Below are 23,793 nucleotides of genomic sequence, written 5' to 3' on the forward strand. Positions count from 1 at the left end.
TCACGCGTGGCGCCGCCGCGGCCCTGGGCAAAGCCTCGCCGTCACACACGGGCCACAGCGGGTTTTTTTTTTTCCGCTAACGCAGGGCTTACCAATTTGAGTCCCGCTTTTGCCTGCGAGACGAAGCGTTATGTACTCGAGATTATTTTAGGAGTGGGGCAGTAGAGCTCAGCAGGCCCAGCTGTTCAGGAGCACGAGGCGTGTTGCTTTGCCAGGGCGGTGGTCGGAGTCATTTCGAGGGTTGCAAACCCCCCCAAAACCAGCTCTGTTAGGACTCGGAGATCTTGGAGGGTGATTGATCCTCCCTCCATCATTCCTCTTTCCTGGACCTGAGCTACTGCTCAGTACTCTCTAGTTGGCACCGGTGGGTGGTAGCACAGTATAAGGGAGGTTAGGAGGGGAAATCGTAAGAGGAGGAAAAAAAGTCATGTTGCTTTAAATGTAACACCTCTGCTTTGTTTCCTTGTTCCAGGATATACTTGTCTCCCTGCTTTATTTCCAGCAAGAATTCTGCTCTGAAGCAGAGGAGTTTTTCCAATGATGTCCTGTACACAGGTACAATGGGGGTAGCGTAAGAACCCATTGCCCTGGATTTGCTGTAATTTAATCATCTAACTTTACAATAAACACTTCAGTAGTTTACCAGCATGTAAAAAAAGCTCRTTTTCTTGATCGCAGGTTTCACTCRCAGACGCAATCTGAATGCATCCGCACGTGACAAGCATCTAATGCCTGCGAGCAGCTTGTTTGTACATTCTGTCTCTATTGTGTATCTGCTCGTGGTTGTGCTTTTCAGTATTAAAAACAGATGCCTAGTATGGGAGCCAGATTATACAAACAAGACAGAAAMAAGGCACAAAAATAATGTTTCAGCTCTTAAAAGGAACAAACCAAAAAAAAAAAAACTTTCTGAAATCTTCATTCCCTTCAGAAAGTTCGAAAATCAGTTTTTTTGACCTTGTTCCTTTAATGAGGTGAGCATTCAATAAAGGTAAAATATGCCAGTATTCTCCATGCTGAACTGTCCATATCACATGAGGTATAGCCAAAGTCTGAAAGTTACATTTGTGACTTTCCTCAAGAAACAAAAGCAGAAATGTTAAAAGCAGTTTTGTGCATGTTGGACTTGATATACACTTTTCCCCTCCTCTTACTGTTCAGCACAGCCTCCTTTAGTATGTATAAATTTTGTATATTATAGTCCTTTGTAGATACACTATTCTTTGTATTGTTCTAGACATTTCAGAGGCGTTTACATAAGAATTTAGCAAAATACACTTTGGAAAGCTAATTTAGCTAAGTATACACAAAGGTCAAAATAGTTACTTCATGCTAATCAAAAGTTTGAATAAAGCTATAGAATTCTTTATTTTCCCTTTATAGCAATGAATAATAATAATAATAATAATGATAATAATAATAATTCAGTACCATTTTTAATTTCTGTGAATAGAGTTAAATTGTTACGCTCCTTTCAGTCTAGATTTTGATGTCCAGTGCAGAACATAGCAACCTTGCTGCAAAATCCAAGTCCAGCTCATAAATTATATAAAGCCGTGGTTAAGAAATACAACAGCAGTATTTGTGTATATAGTATAGTGTCTGTCTGCATGCAGTTGAATTTTCTGCTATTAGATCTGTGGGAGAATGCATTTATTGTTCCTAGATCTGTGAACAGATTCCCAAAACTGATAGTGGTAATGGAATGTTTCCTAGAAGATGCAAAAGAGAAACAGAGTCGCACATCTACTTTCACAACAATGAAAAATCAAGTGATTTATAAATGATGTGAATTTGCTCTTTCTAAACCTCAAAAACAAACTGAATGAATTAATAATTATGCTTTCCTTTATATCTTTTGGTGTGAAGTCTGCAAATGACAAATTTTGTAATTCAAATAAAAAACTTTGGAATAAATTAGGCTGTGTTTTAGGACTGAGAGAAAAATCACAAGGACACGTTTTCATAYGCTTTTCAAACACCTACAAGTAAATAACAGTTGGTAGCAATGTTCTCAAAACATCATCTTTCCTTAAACAATTAGGAAATGAAACCTGTGTACCATCACTTTCTTGTGGTAACTCCTCTCTGACTTGTTGAGGAGTAACAACGATATTTAGAAAATAATATACAGGTACAAATGTAAGAAAAAAACAACAGTTCTCTGTAGATGTTTATTCTACTTACAGTAACAAAAACCTGTGAAGTCCCATATTTTAATGTACAGTAATATATTTTGCCATATAAAATACAATTTACAGAAATTTCTATCAAGTAAACCTAAACAAACACACTTGATTTTTGCATACTTTTATGTATGTCTTTAAATTAGAAACATCTCAWTTTAAAAAAAAATCTTACACCATAGTAGATGTTTGTATTTAATACCACCTCTCTGCATTTTAATGTTTTGTTGACAAGTTCRGGATACAGACCATCATTTCAACCAGCAAATCCTTGATGTGTAAGGACTTCAAAGATGCACCAATATAAACTGTAAAATCTGTAGTGATATCCATGGCATAAATGCTACTTGTAATGTAGACTTCAAGACGCAAATGCTTATAGGAATCTAATTTTACATTTGCAAAACTATTTTATAAAAATAACAAAATATTTACCCAACTGTTAATTTACATGGTCAAATAAATTAGCAGGGTTTTCTTTATTTCAGACTTTAGAATTATGTTCTTGAAGAATACATGAAAAGTAGCAATGTACTGTATTTCACAGTGAAAACTTCCCCTCTTGAATCACATTTAGCATTACCACTYTTTCAAGCTTTATACAGTTACACCTTTTTCAGTGGACAGTTTTATATACACCATAAGCATAAGTAGGGTCTGACAAAAAACAGTGACACTTTTTTTTCAGGAGCAAAACGCCTTTAGATTGTAAAATACAAGAAAATGGAGAAATTTCTTAAGTTTCTGGCAACATTCTGCAAGAACAAAACAAAAATGATCCAACTAAATCAGATAATAACCAAACCAAAGTTAGAGATTTGATGGCCTATTTTAACCATCTTATTTTTCTTTCCTTTGATACATTAATTCATTTATGGTCTTTAACTCTTTGCCAATAAATGTCTGATGTTTTTAAAAGTTGCTGGTTATAAAGGTGCTACTTTTATATGCTCTTTAATTATAGTTTTGTAAAAATGCAACATTTAAAACTCCTCAGCCTCATGAAAAAACTAAGTAGGACTTGTTTCTTGGTTGTACACTTAACAGATGGATTCCAAAACACAAAATACCTGTATATAAAAAGGAAGATAGTGCACTTTAAGCTTATAACATTCCATTTTCAAATCCTCCATCAGTTACAAATAATTAATAACACTGTTCTTCTGCAGCCTTTTCCTAAATACACATGACCCATCCATTGTAAAATAAACAAGACAGCAATATTGGACTCCTTTTATAAAGTGTGTGCTGTAGGAACAACTTTGACACCAAAATATCACACAAATGAGATGTAAAGGTATGGCTCCTAAGGTCTTGATTAAATTCTCTTATAAAATTACAATTCAAGTTACTGGAAAACATAACTTTATAATCTTAAAAAGCAATATGCTCTTCTTAGACTTTTTCCATTTCTGTATTGTAAATGGAAATTTTAAGATAAAGATGTAAGTAGAAAAAACAAAATTTCAGAACGGATAACGCTGTGAATTTTTATAAGAAAAGCATTATGCACAAAATGCAGCAAGTGAAAGTCCAGTATGTTCTTGCCTTTTCTCTATTTGAACATTTTCATTCACAGTTGTTCAAAGACTGCTAATTTGTCAGTACATTTTGTAAGGCTAGTATTACAACAGCATTTCTGTAAAGGCGAGAATATACAGTATATACAAAAGACCTTGAGTCAGTTCTTGTTATTTAATGTTGTAAATTCTTTATGGAAAATAACTYTGAAGTATTTTTATGACTGATTAGTGGAAGATGGAGCTTCTGCTTCTGTTGTTGTTTTTTGAACTTCCTTCTGTGTTTCTGGCTTCATCTCTTTACCGGTTTCCCTACTTTTACTCCGATCCTTGCGATCTTTACCTCTTTCTCTTTCACGGTCTCGATCTCTCTCTCGATCTCTTTCTTTTTCCTTGCTTCGATCCCGATCCCTGTCTTTATCTCTGTCGCGATCTCTGTCTCTGCTTCTTGATCTGTCTCTATCACGTCTTCTGTAGGATTCTCTCTCTCTGGTTCTTGCTCTCTCTCGGTCTCTGTTTCTTTCCCATTCTTTAGCTCGCTCTGAATCTTTTTCCCTATCTTTGTTTTGGTTTCTGTCTCTGTTTTTATCCCATTCTTTGTCTCTATGTCTCTCCCAGTCCCTTTCCCTGTCTCTATTCCAGTTTCTCCCGCGGTCCCTTTCCCAAGGTCTGCCATGTTCTCGATCTCTTCGTCTCTCCTCAAAGGATCTACCTTGTCGATTATCTGCTTGCTGAGGCTCTGACTGATCTAAAACCTTGTCTTTATTTCCTCCCTCATATCTCTCTCTCTGTCTCCCTTCAAATGTCTGGCCTCTAAACTCAAGATTTTTGCCTTCTCGGAAATCAGATGCTGACCACTGTGCTTCTGACTCAGGTCCTTGTCCAGACATATTGGAAAGAGATGCAGATGGTCCAGCTTCCTCCCACATCTCTTTTCTGTGTGGTGGTGGATGACTTGGAAGGTCCAGGAGTGGTCTTGGGGTTGGCTTCATACCTTGTGATGACTGACCTTGGAAGTGAAATCTAGAAGGGGGAGGCTCATTTTGTTCTGGAAACATTGCAGGTGTGGCTCCTCTTGGTCCTCCAAACTGAAGTGGCGCTGGACCTCTCTGGTTAGCAAATCTGGGTGGTGGACTCCCTCTCCGTTCCTCAAATGGCTGTGGCAAAAGTCCCCTTGGGCCTGGTATATGATTTGTAGCTGGACCTCTTTGCCCTTCAAACTGATTTGGGTGAGGCCCTCTTGGTCCCCCAAAATGACTAGGGGGTGGGCCTCTTGGCCCTCCAAATTGAGGGCCTCCTCTCTGTCCTTTAAACTGAGCTGGTGGTGGTCGTCTTTGACCTCCAAAAGGAAAAGGCGAAGGTCCTCTATTTCCCATAAACTGAGGGGGCTCTGGTCCCTCAAATTGTCCTGGAGGCCTAATCATTTCATTATAYTGGGAATCTGGGAATTCCCTTTGTTCCATGTGAGGTTCCCTATGATCTTCAAACTGAGATGGTGACATTCCTCTTGGAACACCATGATAAGAAGGGGAGGGGCCCCTGTTCTCACCAAAAAGAGATGGTGGTCCATGCTGTGTAGAAAATAAGGAAGGAATGGGTCCCTTTTGACCTCCAAATCTGCCAGGTGGTGGTCCTCTTTGCCCATCGTTATTTGGAGAACCATGCTCTTCTGAGAACTGTGGTGCTGGTCCTCTAAAATTAGGTCCATGAGGTGCATTGAGCATCAGTGGTGGTGGAGGCCCTCCTTTCTGCCCAGACAAAGAAAATGGAGGCCCAACTCTGTTTTCTTCAAAGTGCTGTGGGAGAGATCCTCTTTCTCCCTCACTTTGAACAGCTGCAGATTCAGTTTGTTCTACAAATTGATGAGATTGAGGGTTTCTTTGTTCTTCATATTGCACTGATGAAAGACCCCTCTCTGGTTCAAAGTGACTGGTTGCCTTTTCCTGAGAAGTAAATACTGTATTTGAAAAAGAATCCCTTCCTATTACTTCCTTTGATTCATTTGACCATGATACTTTATGCATATCTTGCAAAGACTGACTGTCATTTGATGTGGAGAAATTAGGCTGAAAAGATGTACTCGGAGGTGTCGGAAGCAGTACTTTACGTAAAGGTTTGGATATAGAAGGTTCTCCAGAAGCTGTCTGACTCACATTTTCCAAATTAACTTGAGCAGTGTTTTCAAATTTGCTGTTAGATGCCTCTTTCTGAGACGCTGGAGAAGCTTTTTCACTTGAAACCCAATTATCACCACTATAACCTGACTGAGTAGTAGAAATTAAAGTTTTATCTTCCTTACCAAGTGGAGTCTGCAAAGCATTTGGGAAACTTGCTGGAGGAATTTCTCTTGTGGATATCTCATTCTGTACCAACTGTGGCTTTATTCGAGAATCAATATTGTCATTAGTCTCTGTTGCCATTCTTCTAGCTTGCCGAGGATCTCTGTTTTGTCTTGGGTCACAGCCCTGGTTTAAAACTTGTGCTTGCTGATTTAAAGATGAAGGTATATCTACTTTTTGTGTAGTTTGCTGGTCCTGATGGAATAATTCGGTCTTTGTTAGGGAAGGTTTTAGTGGTGGTGGTGACATTAAAGCATCAGACACTGAAAAATGTGCCATTGAAACACCAACAGCTGCTCTTTGTTGTCTGAGAGCTTCTTCTTGTTCCTCTAGTTGTCTTTTCTGTTCTTCTATTTGTTTGTTTAATTCTTCCAACATTTTTTGCTGTTCTACCAAGGATGAGGTTGTGGATATGTCAGCCACATATGAAGCAGATGTTTCTGAAGAATTGCTTTTAGTGTCTGTGTACATTTTATTAGGTAAATCATCAACAGTAACTTTTGCTTCTTCCAAGATAGTTTCATCTTCTGGATCATAGGCCTCATCTTCTAGTTCTGCTGTATTACACGGCTTTTGCACATCATATAGTTTCTCACTTTCACCAGTCTGTGTTTCAAAAGCTTTCTCCGGATCATATTCTTCTTCAGGATCATATGGTCTGTCGTCCTCCTCCTCTTCTATAGCTCTGTCTTTTGACATCTGTCCAAACTGTTGTACAATGGGATCTAACAGAGGAACAGCTGACATTCCTTCATCAACAGCAACTTGAGCTTCCTGATTTGAAGACTGGACAGTTTCAGAATCTTTAGCAAGAGGCTCAAAAGATTTCTTTTTTCCAAAAAGCGTCTGTAGGATGTGTTCAAGAGGTGTGGCAGTTTTTGAGGAAGAAGAATTCGTAGCAGTTACACTTGCAGAAGCAGTAGTTGAAGCTGGTGGTGTCCCAGTAGTTGTGGTTCCAGTTTTAATCGAGGATAGTATTTTTAATACTGAAGATGTAACTGCTGGGGTTTCTGGAATGGGAAGGGGAGGTGGAGGTGGAGGAGATCCAGGTGGTGTTGTACTTACAGTCGAATCTCCGTAATAAAGTGTGTATTTTGGAGTTTTCTTTTCTTGTAAAGAAGACAGTGGCCCTTTAGAGAACAGCGATGTTTCAGTTTCCTCTTGTGTTTGAATTCTGCTTCGCTTTTCCTCTATCTTTTCTGTCTCCATGACCATAGCAGGACGTTTCCCTTTCTGACAGATAACTAATCCAAGAATTAAATTTGGACGAGATGACTCAAGACCTGAAAGGGAACACAAAGATTGTATGTGTAAAAAATATTTTTTATTTATGCTTTCAGTAGAAACTCCTTATTTTATACAATGGCAGCTGCCAAAATCATAAAGATAACAATCTTTCTAAATTGCATTAGGTAACCTATTGGCAATTTTCATTAATCCATAAACATATGTATATATATTCTATTTTTTGTATTATTACATCCTTCTCATTTCCCTCCCTCAGAAAAATCCTATCTTAACTTTCAAATAGTCTGCAAATATGTGGTATACACAGAGATATTAAAAAGTGAGAAAACCTGGGGAGGCAATCTAACTTTCTATAGGGCTACATCAAAATTTAAGAACCAAAAATAAAAATAATAATAATAAAAAAAACACTGAAACATCCATCTAATACTATTTGGGGGAAAAAAATCACTTCTCTGTTGCAAATAAAGCATATAGCTTTGCTAAACTTTAGAACTATATTTCTATTATAATTTGTGCTGTAAGACTATGTTGACATTTATACAGGTCTATACATACTTTGCCTATCTCTAAATTAGTCAAATAACTGTAAATGCTACAAAGATAGTCCCAAACAAAATGTGTTTGGGAACAGTATTAAAACTTGTAACACACTGATTTTTTTTTTTCCCCAGCTAGACATTAAGACATTAGACATTTTTTAAAAAGTAAGAAGCAGGGAAACTGGTGACTCACCTAACATACCAAACAAGCAAATAAGAGCTTAAAGAGATACGAGTTCAGCATATGGGGAAAGGAAATCCGGGTGCATTTGCTTTCTCTTCAAGAAAAGGGTTAGTTCAGTATGGAAGTGGCATACAGAGGGAAAGGTGACTTTTAACCCCCTGTTGTAGGATTCAGTCTTAAACATGATGCTGTAAGGCCTTTTTATAAATAAGAAACACTGTATAGAATTACTCCTTCGTGAAAGTTTCAGACTCGAATCCTTGGAGAAGTATATCTAAAAACGATGGGAAAGTTTCTGGTACGAGGAAAAATAACCTTCAAAGGGCTGTAGGTCTGTTTCAGGGTATTGTATTTCTTCCTCATGTGCACAATTCCCACTGGTAAGTGTGGAAGATAATCATGTCAAAAACAAAGGGCAGGGGAAGAAATCCATTTATAAACGGTGTGAAATGCAGAATTTCTTTATAAAGAGAGGGKTTTTTTAACTTCTGGATTTAGTGACTTTTAAAAGGTCCTCATTTAGGGGGACCTCATTATTTGCATCCAGCTAGGAAGCAGTAATATAGAAACATAAACAACATGTAAAGTAACATAAATATTCCCTGTGTTTAAATGGCAAGGCAATGATTCTGAAATCTACACTGTTTCTTCTATTCATAATCCTGTAAGTGAGGGTTTTACAAGTATAATATGCTCATTTATGTATATCTTCATTATTAAACAAACCAACTACCATTAAGGAGCAATTTTAAGATATCTAATTATTAGCACTAAAAACTTCTTGATACCAGCAAAACAAAACTAAACCCCATAGTAGCATATATATTCCATTAGCGAATCACATTTACGGATATATTACTTTGCTGATAACTACAAGAAATTGTAAGGGGATTCTTAGATTTGCCATCTAATGAGAAAATTGTCAGCTGTTTCCCTAATTTGGTTTAATAAACTTCACCTTTTCTAATTTCTTTTGGTTACTAACTTTACACTGAGAAATCAGTAGAAGCATTTAGCATATTTTTAAGTTAAATGTGAAGCTTTCTCAGTGAGAGGATACTGTCACTATTACAGCTTAAGCTAAGTTCAGTTATAACCTACATATGAATAAGATGAAAACTTGGCTCAGTTAACCCCCAGGGAAAGCCCAAAGAGGAGAACCAATTAAGTAGAGTTCATCTTTAATGAGAGCCTATAACTGCAGGAATTATTTACCATTTATTAAAACAACAGTCCCAAATCACAGCTGTTTTATGTTTTTAGTATTTCCCTTCAATACTTACTACCTATTTCATTAAGCAGTAACTTTTGTTCACAGAATGACCAAATATATAAAATCATCAGTTCTTCCATTTCTTATGTTCAAATCTTATCCCATATAAACCTTGTTTTCCAAATAGCAAATTATAGATAATAAGACAAAGATGGTAATTTTTCAAAGAAAATGAGTTAACTTGAAAGTCTTATGAGATCTCTTGGCAACTAAGGGGAAACAAACCCTCCTCTAAAATTCTGTGTACTTCTGAAGGTAACTGGAAATAGTACAGTGAATCTGTTTTAAGCACTTAATGAATAGACCAGCAAAATCTGGTTAGTCACTTGAAATGGTCTTTTCAAAAGGTCAGACAAAATTATAATGGAAATTCTGAGCCTAATCTAAAATATTTGCTTGAGAGATTTCCTGTTGGAAATGGTTTTCATTGCAAGTATATGGAGAAACAAGAATAATGAAATTTAAGTGAGAGTTTTTGGAAGACAGTTACTTTGTAGAATGCATTCTAGTTCCAAAGTGGAATTCTACAATTCGAATTATTTCACGATTTCAGTGTTTTTAGTTTTACCTAATTCTGTGGTTGGACAGGCTGTTCTAAATAGTCCACCACATACATAAATTTGCACCCATAGGAGGAGTATGGATGCTGAGGTAGGATCAAAGTAGGCAGGACAGGAACTAAAGAAGTAATTATTTTCAGTGAATCTAAAATTATGGGGAAAGAATTGCATAAATCCTCCAAATATAAACTCACTTGCACCCACTGCTTAAAAGCAATTCTAGCAGTTCTGCTAATTATAATTTACTACCTCAAATGAAATGATATTAACATATACCATTAATGCATAGTCCAAAAGTAAGGCAAGTTAATTAGGAAAATAATTTATTCACAAATTGAGTCTACTGAGACTGTAATAGTTACATATGGCTCACTGTGTGTGTGAATTTGTTTTATATTTTTTTCCTTTATCAGTATGTGAATAATGAATGCCCATTTGGCCAGTGTTGACAAATGCAGCGTATGTCACAAATTTGTGTTCATCCAAAAACTCCTAGTAGGCATTTGCTGTTCTTCTGTCTTTAACATTTTGGTTATCTACTTGTAAGCAGAGATAGTGACATGTGATTAATGCGACTAGTCACATGAATCTCAAATGCTGAATAACTGAAACAGTTTCCAAAATATCTATCAGACAGGATATCTAATGAACAGCAGTTACTGAAAAATTAGTTTTGAATCCCTGTCAGAAACAGACCAAGTCGCTAATTAAAAGAAGGTAAAATTTTAACACACTTCCAAGACAAGAAACTCCAGTAGTGAGTTAGTAACATTAATTATAATTTAATCTGTCTAGAATTTGGTCATCATGGAACAAATCCATTAAAATTGTATATTTTGATACTGTAACTTTATACAAATATTAGAATTTATACCTAACCTTGCTTCTAAGTTTACTTGTGTGAATTTTCTTCAAAAACATATCTCTTGAAAAAGTTCGTGATCGTCTACAATAGTTTTCATAACCTGCAGCTAAAGAGGCATCCTCACTAAATTCATACTCAACCTCTCAATCCAAAGTGATGAAACACTAAGTGCAGGGCACTGATAGCTTCTTTTGAATGAAAACATACAGCTAGACTGGCATTTCAAAGGACAGTCCTATTCCATTTCCATATTCCTAAGTAGGTTAACTGCCTAACTTTAGGTAGTAAGAACGGAAATGTTGGCTGCAGTCTCCAACTACTGCTTGATGACTGGCTTTCACAAGGAAGCATTTTAAAAGTGCTGCAAGCTGTGTCAGCAGAGTCAGCAGTCAGTGCTAAATTATTTATAAAACAGTTATCCTGTTGTAATTTGAAGGCCAGCTGCTGGTTTTATTGAGTTACATTCTATAAAACTAAAGCCATGAAAAAATGGATAAACTAAATATTAGTGTTTGCTGAATATGTTTTTCTTACCCTTAAATACATTTTTCATTAAATCGATTTTACTGTATTTCCACATGTAATACCCACATCTTCAYTCCTTACCATCAACAACTGGTAACAAATTCCCCGTACTGTTTAAGATAGAGGCCTAATTTCTGTACACTGATGGCACAACCTGGGGAATAAACCCAGCATACCTGACTATGGTATATATTTTTCAACTTAAAGAGATCAAAACAAGCTACTCTTTAATCATTATCAAAACTGTTTAAATACTTGTCCCAATCAGCAACTGAAAACTATCATTCAAGTATCAGTCAATGGTATTTTAATTTAGGGATGTACATCATGTCCAGCACTGTAACACTGCTGTACATTAAGATACATTTGCTGAAAGGAATTGTTTGGCAGAGAAAAAATATGGTTCTTATGCCATGGTCTTCTACTTTTGCCATTTTTCATAATAATATCTGGTGAGATGAAGAAGCCTAATTCAGTACAGAGTAGCTACACTTGTTTTGTTCCACTTGCTGCAATTTTTAAGAGTATTCTAAATAGCATGAAGAGATTTCATGCCTTCATACGTTAAGAAAAACATACTCACTATTGTAGGCTACCAAAAGAGATATATCAATGCTTGTGGAACATCTTTTGCTGATACATGACTGTTCTATTAAACTTAAACTATATATTTTTCCAACTTTGCCACTAAATCTTTCAATAAATCACTCTTATTTGCGTTCTTCCCATTGGTAATTAAGGCTGATTACACTATCTTTTACAAACTGCTTTGAGATGTTCAGATGAAAGTGCTGGATAACACATTACATGTGTACATGAAATACTCAAGACAAGTAAATTCACATACAGTAAGCTATTACAAAAAACACCACAGAAGCCTGCTGGTATAGTAATAATAATCTCAGATGCTGTAAGTATAAATGTGGAATCCTTCCATTTCCTCTATTTTAAAAACACCAATGTGCAAGTTTTTTGTAGAGCTTCTAGGTGCTATAGCAGTTCAGAAGTCCTCAGTTGCGTTCCAAATCCAGCCCATCAGAAAACAGGAGAAATTCATAAATCATATTTGCCTGATGGAACTGCTTGATACAGCTGGAATACCTTCTAACTAGGGCTTACAGAGTGACAGGGTTTGTTGTCCCTCCCTCCCACCCCCGTCCAGTCATATTTATCAAAACACCTTTCACTATCTAGTATAATGCTTTTTGCGTTCTTGCTAAACTCTATTTGAAGGTACACAATTAAATTTAAGGAGACAATGACCACTTTCTGTAAAATATTTTTTATTGATTACGTAAGAAAGAGCAGTAAATTCCATCAGATAGCATTTAAAAGTATGGATTACATGTCTTTTATGCTGTGGTTTTAATGCAYACACACAAACAGAAAAGCAGCTTACCTGACTCTTTTTTCCGCCTTATACTGCATCCTGGTTTTAAAATATGAATGCCATTTAGCACAACTACAAAGTAAATACTCTGACGAAAGCTTCCAAGTGTGAATTGATGACAGAAGTCTGAGTGGGTCTTCTATTAATCTTTTAAAACATATGGCCTCTCTGCCTTTGGAACCTTCTATCTATTGCTATCCTTTAATCCATTTTGCCTACAGATGTGCATTTCAATTTGAAAACTGACTCATAAAATTTGCCTTCATGAATAAGGCTGCAAATGACACCTATGTTTTTTCTGAATAATCCCCTCCAGTCTTGAAAATTTTTTCCAAGTTAAACTCAGTAAGACCAAGCTGACATTAGAAGTTTCTATACTAATACTTAGTAGAGCTTGTCCATATTTGCCAACACTCTAATTTAAGATAAAAGTTTCATTTAAATTGAAACTTATCATGGAAAAAGAAAAGGAAACATAGAAGGAAACTTACAATGCTAAACACGGCCGAGGTTTTCAACAGGAATGTGAGTAGGCAAAGATTATGTAAATGCCTCCCTAAGGCATGTTATTTAACAACACAGCAAAAGAGTGCAGATTTTTACCGCTGATTCAATGGCCAATCCTATTCTTGTGTGTCACTGTTCAGAAAGGAATGTATTTCTTTGTTCTGCCTGGAAAAGCTAGCCTGGGAGCTAAGACAATGCCTACRTCCCTATGCCAAAAGCATTCTGCGCTTAGTTTTTTTAATTTTTCGGCCATGAAATGGAAATAGCAGTTTTTGCCTACCTTTCAAGAATAACTATTAAAGAGTATGAGGGGCTCAGATTCAGCAGTTACAGAGCCCACATGAGCATACTTAAAGCAATGATCCCACCTTTTTAGCCATAGCCAAGAAACAATGATCTAGACTATGTATTGTTCAAGGACAGGTAAGAGAAACAAGATTTTTCTCATATACTCTTGAGTCTGAGGATGCAGAGCAAGTATTCTTCGCAGTCTCGTGCAGGAAAGAAGGGCATTTTATTAATGGTATATAGTTTGTCAGTGTTATTTTTAAAGTCATATAGTACTAATACACCAAAACCTGGCCCAGACAGAATACTTTGTTACTTCTGAATAGAAGCTCTGAGACTGCTTTATTGAATTTCATCCTGGACTTGTGTTGAGGAGCAGAGGTCAGTTAGCTTCTCAGGAAGGTCAGCTCATTGCATATTTGCTCTTTTGTACCCACTTTTAAACATTTTGCAAATCATCACTATGACAATGAAGTATTGCCTTCATTGTAACCTATAGTTCTTCAGCTTCTTAGCCTTTTACTTTATATATATAAAAACAAAAACAGACACTTATTTGGAAACTAAGAATATATATCCCTCCTCCACCTGCAGATGRAGATGACCTCAAATTCTGTAGCAGAAAGGTGTGTTTGATGGCTGAATTCACTCTCAATTCTTCTGTCACCATGTTCAAGCACACCCATGGAGCAAACTCAAGTCAATCACTACTATAGGTAATTTTATTAAGACTGTAAGATTGTAATATAATCCACCTATACCAACTACTTTCTGCCACCTACTGACCCAATGGAATATGGATTTTATTTATTTTAAATAAACCAATTTTCAGAAGTCAGTGCTTTGGCTAGTTTGCTCCAATAGAGCATAACATTTCAAACACTTTGTGCAAGCATATTTGCACACATGGCATCATACCTGGCATAATGATAATGTAGGGAAATCAGTATCATTTTTACCTTTGTCCTCATAGATATCCACTCCTTTGCTGGCTAAAGAAAGGACTTCCTGCTTGCTTTACRCTACAGTGCATAGCTTGTAGGGTTTTGGACAATTTTATCTTGACACAGAGTTAACTTTTGCAATTATTCCCTATTTACATATTTTTAAAATGTTTTTCACATAAAATCATTTTTTCAAAAATACTTACATTAAACATTCAACAATAATTTATCTCTGATTGATTCTTTTCCATGATTTTACCTACCATTCAACCTCCCCTGTTTTGTGCTTACCTGGTCCCTCAAAGGGCAAGAGTTTGGAAGGAATTGGGTCCTTAGCACTCAGTGGGATCAGGTAGAGGTCCTTGACATGTCTGTTGTTATTAGCTACAACCCCAAAACGACCACGACTGCTAAAATAGGAGTAGAGAGAGATATAGGCAACTTCTTCTTCTTCTGTTGCAGGATGGAAACGAATCAAACATAATTCCTGGAATACAAAAGCAAAGTGGAAAAATTCAACCTGTAACGCCCCAGCAAATAAAATGGCAGCTGGCAAGTTCCCGGGGCGGGGGTGTCACTCTATAAATTGTACGTTTACCACTCCAACTATGTTTTCAAAGCAATATTTTAGGTTTAAGAGAATATTGTTCAATCTGTAATTCTATAACAGAATTAGGTTCGTCAATTTCAGAAATACACATGTGTATCTTATATCAAACTATACATCTTGAGGCTCTGAATGTTTGAATTAATATGAAAGAAATGGAAAATCCTTAGTTTCATGATTATATCTGCACAGTGTGCTTCCTTTTTTCACTTTTAAAGTGTTTGAAATAGTAAAATCTATTCATACACTTAATGGTAATTTCCTATTTTTAAAACTTRGATTTAATTTTCAGTACTGAATAAATAAATTATGTTCAATTATTAGAACTGAATAAATAATTATTAGACTAAGCCATTATACAGGGAAGAGATCAAGATGATCAGCAGCTCAATGAACAAACACGTTTCTTCAATAAATCAAAAATTTTAAAGGAATAAGTGGTGTCAGAGGTTCTCTAGGTATCGTCTCTGACAATATTTGCTGTTTATTCATTTATATTACAAAAAGTTGTCATTTTATATTGCTGTATTTTTCTGCTAGGTGTTGCAAAGGATTTTAAGTGAATACCTTAGAAAGCGAAGATTTGAGTTTGCCAACATAATCCCAGACTGTCTTCGGTGAGATCCTACCACCAATATGAATTGTATCTGGTAAATCCTAAACGAGAAGTATTACATGGTAGTATGAGAAAAGCCAAAAGAGACTACTGTATAAAAGCAGTGCAGATTGCCCCATCCCAGTAGCCTAATGGAGAATGCAGCATTATATTTYAGTAAGCTTTCATACATACTATTCTAATTCAGACAGCGAATTTCCAAATTTCAAGGTGATTAATTACTGGAAGGGTAATAGCACACACAAAACAAAGAAAGGAGCCCCAAACAAAGACAGCAGCGAGTACTTTTGTACACCCATCAGCTAAATACATTTCTTAGCTTTGTTCTGATAGGAAAGCCATTATTTGTAATACAGATTTTCTCCACACTTCCAGTTTATCAGGAAGTTATGCACCCATGACTACAAGCCACAAGAATTCTAGTTAGCTTCCCATCAACRGGATAGTGAATTCCATTTTAGCAAAACCAATAAAGAACCGTCCACCTTACTATTTAAAGTCCTAAAACAAGTGTTTGAAACTTCCTGACTTCACAGCCCCATGAAATGTACTTTTTAGGAGAAAAGAGAAAGAAAATCTCTTATCGGCTTTAGCACATGCCTTTATACTATCAGATTATTTGAATGTACTCCCCACAAAATACCGTCACCCAACTGTTTTTATTTTGAATTTAATAAAAGGACAATAATATTTGGTTTTAATGAATGGCCTCACAAACTTTTATAATAGATCACATCAATGATCCATCTAGTGTGAGAGCAGACTATTTTTAAATATTGGCTCTACGACATCTATTTTTAAATATTGGTTTTAAGATCTCTTTTCAAAGAATGAAGCTGAAATATAGCTATTGTTCCATGTTAGATACTAACATATGTATAGGCATATTAAAAGACATAACAATTCTTCACAAATTTGTGAGGAATTTTTAAAAGGCTATTTTTTTTWAAAGTACTTTTCTTATTACTAAAGGGATGCCATTTAGCTCTGTCACAATTCCAATACAGCAATATATACAGTGACCACAACCTTTACAGCAACAGGAACTGCAGTACAGATTTATTCTAAATATATAAACACATCAGTTCTAACCTCACTAAGATACTCAAAACATCCAGAGACAGGATATGCTTTAGTGACAAATTTGGCCACACTTTGCATGTTGATAAATCCTTTCCAAATGGTGTTGAGACGAGAGAGAAAGAGAGAAGTATCTCCATCTTGAGGTGAGCGTGACTCTGCAACACTGCAAAACAAATCCAAAATGAAAAGGTTATATAGTCAGAATGCTCCCTTCTTTTTTCTTCTTCCCTCCTTCTACTCATCAATCGCTGTATTTTAACCATGTAAATAAGAGAATTTTTACTAAATGTCTTGTCAGTGTTTTCCATTAACTACATATTAGTGAAAAATGGAAGGAGCAACTGAAAATAAAATTATAGGTGCAGAAAGGCAAAGATGATGCTAAGAGATATGATTTTTTTTACAAAATTAGGCTAACACCATAACTATTGTGATCCTGACTCTACAATAAACTAATCTGAATTATATACTTTCCACTAAATGAGTCAAAAACATGCATCTGAAAAGATTCTCATGTTAAAGGATATGACATGAACAAAAATCTTTTAACTGCTGTTTCATAAGCATATACTCTGCAATATTTATTCTTCCTATTGTATATACAGASAGTATGTAAGAAATCCACTTCCTTTCAAGCTATCAATTGGTTAAATTTGATTTATATTCATAAAGTCAGATATAACAGTATTTTAATGTAGGATGAAAATCTGGAATACCTTTACACGATCTCTCATATACTCTCATATATATGAATATATAAACAGACTTTAAGGTCAAATACTTTTATGTTTATATATCTGCTAACGCACATTGTAGAATCTTTGCTGTTAATATATTCCGATGGAAGTTTTAACAACTAGACAAGGTAAAAAATAGGATGATAAATTAAACATCTGAGTGAGATTACCTGAACTATGAAGTTGATAATGCCTTTTGTTTTTGGGACAGACTGACAGATGGACACGAACACACAAACACACACACAACAACACAAAGACTTTGAAGATAAGCACGATTCAGTACTTTGGCTTACTATTAAATATACGCACTTGATATTGGGTGATTGAGGAACCACTAAGTATCTTGGATCTGGTGAGGAGGTTGGTTTTGTTAATATTGATTTGGGGACAGTCATGACTGGTTTTGATATTTCCTGTTTTGCTTCCCCCATGGAAACTTTGTCAGATGCAGGACGCAGTGCTGAAGTTGTAATACCAGAGGAGCCGCTCATTGCCGTCCTAGGGTCTCTGCCAGAAACTGTTACAGTTGTGACAACTCCTCCCACGCAAGTGGCAGGAAAAGAGGAGGCCTCTTCAGATAAAGAAGAATCTGTATTGTTATGGCCCTGTGCTGCAGGAACATAAGATCTTTCTAAGCTTGACTGAGAAATGGTTTCTGCTGCAGGTCCAACTTCAGGTTCCACTGTGTTTTCAGAGACTGCCTCTTTGGCTGGCTCTGCTGTTGCTGTAGAACTTTCATGCTTTGGTTGAACTTCTGGTTTTGATTTTGACTCCACCTTTTTAACAGGAGCCACTAGTTTTGGCTTCTTTGGTGGTAGTTCATCTTCAGATGCTGAAATCTGACCTATAAATTCATTTAAAATGTTTTTGATTATTATTTGGTTTAGTGATGAAATAGGTTGAAGAGAAAAACAGACAGTCAAGGCCCTTAACATAACAATTCTTTTACTTTGCACAGTCAGCACTGTAGATACCTGTACAGATTTTGCAGTTCAGGTCAAAAAGATGGGCTCGATGTTGACTTGTTGTATCCTTCAACATACTGCTAAAAACATCTAGAGAAGGAGCACTGTTTAAATTCGGTGCAGTTCGGGCTGACTCTTGCTGCTCCTAGAAGTGAACACACACAAAAGAAAAACATTCTAGTTGATCATTAATTTCAACCATAATAAAATACTTTGGAAACTGTTAATTAACTTTGGTTCTTTAGAACAAAAGCCTTGCAAAACCACTTTCTCCTTTGAGAGACATTTTTAACAAACAATATGAAATTCTGAAACATTTTTTCTCCTTTGTCATTGGTAAAAGCATAGCACATGAGATAAAGAGTGCTTAATTAACATTTGTCCTCCTTTCATTCCACTATGTTCTGAAGCAGATACTATCATATTAAATGTTTCCCCAGCACACTGAATTATGATATTACTGTTTCAGAGAAAGGTGGAAAAAAAAGCTAAAGGTCAGCTAATAGTCAGAAACAAGAGTTTTCTCTGTACATTGAGAACAAGGCCTGATAAATACACAGCATCTGATTTTTTAGAAGTATATGCAATACATACCCATTGTTAGTTTGTTGTGCTCCTTCAAACTAAAAGGAAAACGTTCATAGCACACCTACTGTTACCTTACAGTTTGTTGAAACAATCTGCACTGCTGATAAAAACATGAGGTCCCAGTTACCATTTATCTCCCTTGATGTCTTTATGCTCGAGCAATTCCTAATACTTACATCAGAATCAGACACTGGTGGAGAATCTTCCATATTCACATCTGGCATATTTTCCCGTTTTACAACTGATTTCTTGACTTCATGAGATTTACTTCTTGACTCTATCATCTGAGAGAAAGAAAATAAGAAAGTTTGGTAAAAATTCCATATACTTATTTTATAGTACTATTGTGCACTTTGTTATCCGTTATCTCCATATTTGCTGGTGGTGGAGAAGGAGTCTGGTCACTGAAAATGATTAGTATTTGATTGGAAATAAAATGGTGTATAAACATAATATGGGAAGTGATAAGGGTTGTTAAACTCACCCTTAATTCATATACTGGAAAACTGTATTACTTACTGCTTTGGCTGGTTTCTCCTTCCATACAGATAGTTCTTTAGAGAGAAGTTCTTCTGGTTTCATTCTCACTAGCTTTGACAGTGAAATTTCCTCACGAAGAACACGATGAAAAAGTCCCTGAAAACAAAACAGACTTTGTTGCCATGCTGAAGACAACCTGCTTAGAAAGCTATTAAGAAGATTTGCATTGCAGAACAGTCAAACCTCTTCCAATTTTTTAATTCCCTATTAAAAACACCAGCTAATTACAAGCAAAGATGAAAAGGTGCAGCAACCAGAAAACAATGATCAAATAAACATGAAGTATGAATTTATCCTCGCTACTATAAATAACTCTGTCATATAACTGGATAGGAATTCCAGAAACTAAACAGCCACTCCTGTTTCATATCTATTCTAGGAATTAAAGAAAGAACACAGTTTCAAGTCTTCTCTAGTCAATGTTTTCATCTGCATCGGCTTCCTTCTTTTTCTTTTAAAGGATAAACATGATTACATACATAGGTAACATTCAATACATACTACAGAATGCCACAGGAGGAGAAACCAGTAAAATCTCTATTTATTTTAAAAATACCATTTTACAAATAAATATTTCAGACAAAACGTCCAAACTTAATAAATATAAATGATCCAACTGAAGTAGATTTTGAATTCTCACTAGATAATTTTTTTCAAGATATGAATAGCTTGGGAATAATCTTTTATAGTAAAATTCATAAATCTTTATCGTAAAAACTCTAAATGTTGATGCTGGTTTGACAGATACCATTAAAAACCAAAAGTATATTTAAGCATGTTTAGTTTTTAAAGGAAATTCCAAACCTGATTTTTTGGGTCCTTGAGATTGAACATGATGCTACGGTATTTACTCTTGTATCGGTTGTCCGTAACTTGAAACAAATTAAACATCTCCTTTTCAATATTGAGCGCTACTTTCCCTACTTCRCTCTCTGTCATGACCAGATCATCACTATCATTGACCCTGTTTAAAAACAAGCAGAAAACCCCCCATGTTATTATTCTACTAGGTAAAGCACTATTCCATAATTTCATCTATATGAGTTGTAAATAAAACATCCGTAAAGCTGAATTAAATGGGACTACTTATTTACATTCACTATGTATTTAATATTGGGACACTCAGGACTTCAGAGACAATTTGGGGGGGGGGGGGAAGAGCTACATTGTCACTAGTTTCCCCAGCACTACATAGTAAACATTAAAACAATATTTTTTTTCTACCAATATAGCCATTTATTTATTTATTTATTAACAAAAGTTAGCAAGCCTTTGAAATCACATAATGTTTTACCTACAACAATGCCTGGATTGCAGCCAGAAGGCCAAGCTAAGCATTTCAGAGCTGGTCCAYAAAAATCACCCAGGTGACAGTAGAGGCCAGACAAAGGGTACATTCACTTTTCAGAGAAAGGAGCCAACTCTCCAACTCAGTGAGGACCCATAGACTCCTTTAAAGGACATCTCAAAGCCAAATTCTATCTTAGGACCTTGAACCGTGAACTACAGCAACTTCTCTCTACTGTCCATAGAAGGCCATGGAAAACAGCCTTTGTGAACTGATGTCAGCCTTTACAACCACTCCTGCTCACAGCACTCAAATTAGGAGTTTCTCTGTCACGAACTTCATAGGGTGCCTAAGCAGTTAAGCTTCAATCCCAGATTCCCCACTGTGAATAGCATTTCCATTTGAGAGACAATACCAGCATACACTATAGGAAGCCTTGAGGGCTGCCAATAGCTTTAACAATCTTTGGAGGGCACTTTGTGTTTTGACTTTTAGCAGTACAGTTGTCCACTGACGAGAAGTTTTTTTTCTGTTTTACAAGGGGGAGGAGGGGGATCTGTACCTCAGTGAGCCTTTGACCTTCTACCATGATATACTCTATACTATGTTCCCTGTAACCTCTACACCTCCCAACACTGCCATCACTAGCTTTTAACTTGGAAGCACCTGCAATATAAATGTTTCTATGCTGTGATTTGACTCTTCAAACTATAATTGCCTTCATATGATTGGGATAGGGAGGTTTCTTTTTTAAGGGTTTTTCCACATGGACAATTATTTCGCATCAGGGTGTTTTTTGCTTTTTTTTTTAATAAATCTGAAATGCCAAAGATTACATTCATAGCATAAGTTCAATACCTCAATATCCCTTGCAAGAAATAAACAGAACTGTACAGCCTAAACATTTATTTCCGGTTGTAGCTTCCTATATAAAATAAATGTTTTGAATTCCCACCTCTTCCATAAAATTTCTTTGAGGGACCGTCGAATATTTTGTCGAATCTGAGAGTTGGGTTGTGACTGGCTAGGGCTAGCTGATGCTTTTAATTGACTACTTCCGGCTGCAGTAGAAGAAATGGAAGACAGTGAAGGCTTTTTAAGTCCTCCACCCAAACTGGAAGATGTAGCCGTTTTTTTGGAAACTGATGAAGCATTAGAAAGAGAAGAATGTTTTGAAGAAGCATTGCCTGAGGAAGGCCAAGTTTTCTTCGGAATTATGCCTTTGAAATTCCCAGCAGAAGGTTTAACTGGGTGTTTAGGTAGTGATGTGCTAGAAAAGGATGGGGACTTCTTTGGGGGAAGATTTTTGGTGAGGGAAGATGTCTGTTTCTCCACTGTAGATGCTGAAGCCACAGCTTTCTTCGATGCTGGTGTAGGTTCTGCTGCTTTATCTTCATTCTTCTTCTCTTCCTTTTGAGCTGTTAAAACAAAGAAGAAAATACAATATTAAAGGTTTAACGCTGATGTTTTAGTTATTTGAACATCAGTGTTAAGAATGGATAATTGTAACAGAGCTGTTGCCACTTATTTAAATAGTAAATAATATCCTAGTAATGATGGCTAGGTACCAATTTATAAAGAAAAGCCTAAGAAACATCTTCAGAGAATAGATATCAAGTAGAAATTTAAGCCATTTACTTTCACTAGCTTTTTAAGAAGCAATTTTAAAAATTGTGCAGAAGTTCAATTTTTCAGAAGAAATTCATATTTGATCCTTCAAAGAGTATTTCTTCTCCAAAGCTAACTGAAAAGTTTAAAACAGCTTCAGTTCAGCAATAAAAGTGGAAAATTTATTCACAAGCTATACAAGAAAACTGAAAAAGGCACCACCTTCAAAGATTCTTGAGTGGGGTTTTAGGGTTAAGCTTAATAAATAAATAAATAAATAATGTAGGTCATCTTAAATTTAAACAGAAAAAAATTCTCATAGCAACTTACAGAACCTGTTTATTACAATAGCTGAGCTGGCTAGGGTCCATGAATTTGAGCTAGAATTAGTATCTGACTCAAGCTCAGAGTTATTAAAGTTAAAAAAAAAAAAAAAAAAAAAAAAAAAAAAAAAAACCTCTTCTCCAGACTTTTTGTTTTGAAGAGCAAGCAGAGAACCAACTTATGTAGCATAAAAGTTGCCTAAAAAAGTTTAAGAAAGCCCTCGATCTAATTTTCAAAACTAGTGATTACCTGCATGAATATTATACTGATGATATTGCTATAAACTATTATTAGAACTTCCAACCAGTTCCTAGCTAAACTCTAGATTAACCATTACAATCATTGCTCAGACTGTGGCCACCTAATTCCCATCATTCTCAAACCATTCCCTTCACAAGATCCAAATTTGCCATTTAAATCAAACAATTTTTCTAACATTAATTGAAATACAGGTACATGTAATATACAAGAAAATGTACAAAGTATGCAAGTAAAGGCTCCAATTTCCCACATGTGATGTAGTTCTACTTGCACAGGACTAAAAATAATGATTTCTTTAAAACTGCATTTCATCTGTCCACCTTCTGGTACTTACAGGAATAATTCAGTATAGCAAGGCAAAAAGAAACAAACAAACAACCCCACACAACAGTCCGGTTCCACTTTAGCTTATCAGAAACATCACTTATAAGGTATTAAAACAAAGTCACAATGGGCTAACACTAACACAAATTTATCATCACAGCTTAAACAAGAAACAACTGTGAGGGAGATTACTAAGAAACAACTCCTGAAGTACCATTGTTTCAATCAGAAAAGCCAAATTTCAACCTTCTTTTTCTCCCCAAACTGTAGAAAACTACTGACCAGTTAACATGTGAATTTTTTATCTGATACCTTTTCAGACAATGAAGATTTGTAAATGAAAGAATTAATCCAGAAGCCCCAATAGCAAAATTTAGTACATTTCCTGGGATGAAATTTAATTTACCAAGTGACCAAATTCTCCCTTTTCAGCTTCCAGATCTGCTTCAATCAGAGCACAAATTATTAGGAAGCACTT

At 35.8% G+C, this 23,793-nt stretch overlaps 2 protein-coding genes across 4 annotated transcripts in view; both read right to left on the minus strand.

Annotated features, from left to right (window-relative positions):
• TCFL5 (transcription factor like 5) overlaps positions 1-1,366 on the minus strand; it is a 7,634-nt gene extending 6,268 nt beyond the window's left edge. The window contains exon 1 of the mRNA XM_026056898.1: positions 93-1,366. The gene's annotated coding sequence lies outside the window, so the exon portion shown is untranslated. The remainder of the gene's footprint in view (positions 1-92) is intronic.
• Positions 1,367-2,160: 794 nt separating this feature from the next.
• Positions 2,161-23,793, minus strand: part of DIDO1 (death inducer-obliterator 1) — a 59,142-nt gene continuing 37,509 nt past the window's right edge. For all 3 annotated transcript variants that reach the window (XM_026056869.1, XM_026056854.1, XM_026056862.1), the window contains 10 exons: positions 21,754-22,216; positions 20,315-20,474; positions 19,490-19,606; positions 19,147-19,254; positions 18,392-18,527; positions 17,727-18,261; positions 16,687-16,840; positions 15,546-15,635; positions 14,663-14,858; positions 2,161-7,328 (listed from right to left, as the gene is read on the minus strand). In XM_026056869.1, coding sequence (XP_025912654.1) covers positions 3,925-7,328; positions 14,663-14,858; positions 15,546-15,635; positions 16,687-16,840; positions 17,727-18,261; positions 18,392-18,527; positions 19,147-19,254; positions 19,490-19,606; positions 20,315-20,474; positions 21,754-22,216 — 5,363 coding nt within the window. In that variant the 3' untranslated portion in view covers positions 2,161-3,924. The remainder of the gene's footprint in view (positions 7,329-14,662; positions 14,859-15,545; positions 15,636-16,686; positions 16,841-17,726; positions 18,262-18,391; positions 18,528-19,146; positions 19,255-19,489; positions 19,607-20,314; positions 20,475-21,753; positions 22,217-23,793) is intronic.

This window comes from Apteryx rowi, unplaced genomic scaffold (assembly GCF_003343035.1).
Source record: "Apteryx rowi isolate R43461 unplaced genomic scaffold, aptRow1 scaffold_0, whole genome shotgun sequence".
Lineage (NCBI taxonomy): Eukaryota > Metazoa > Chordata > Aves > Apterygiformes > Apterygidae > Apteryx > Apteryx rowi.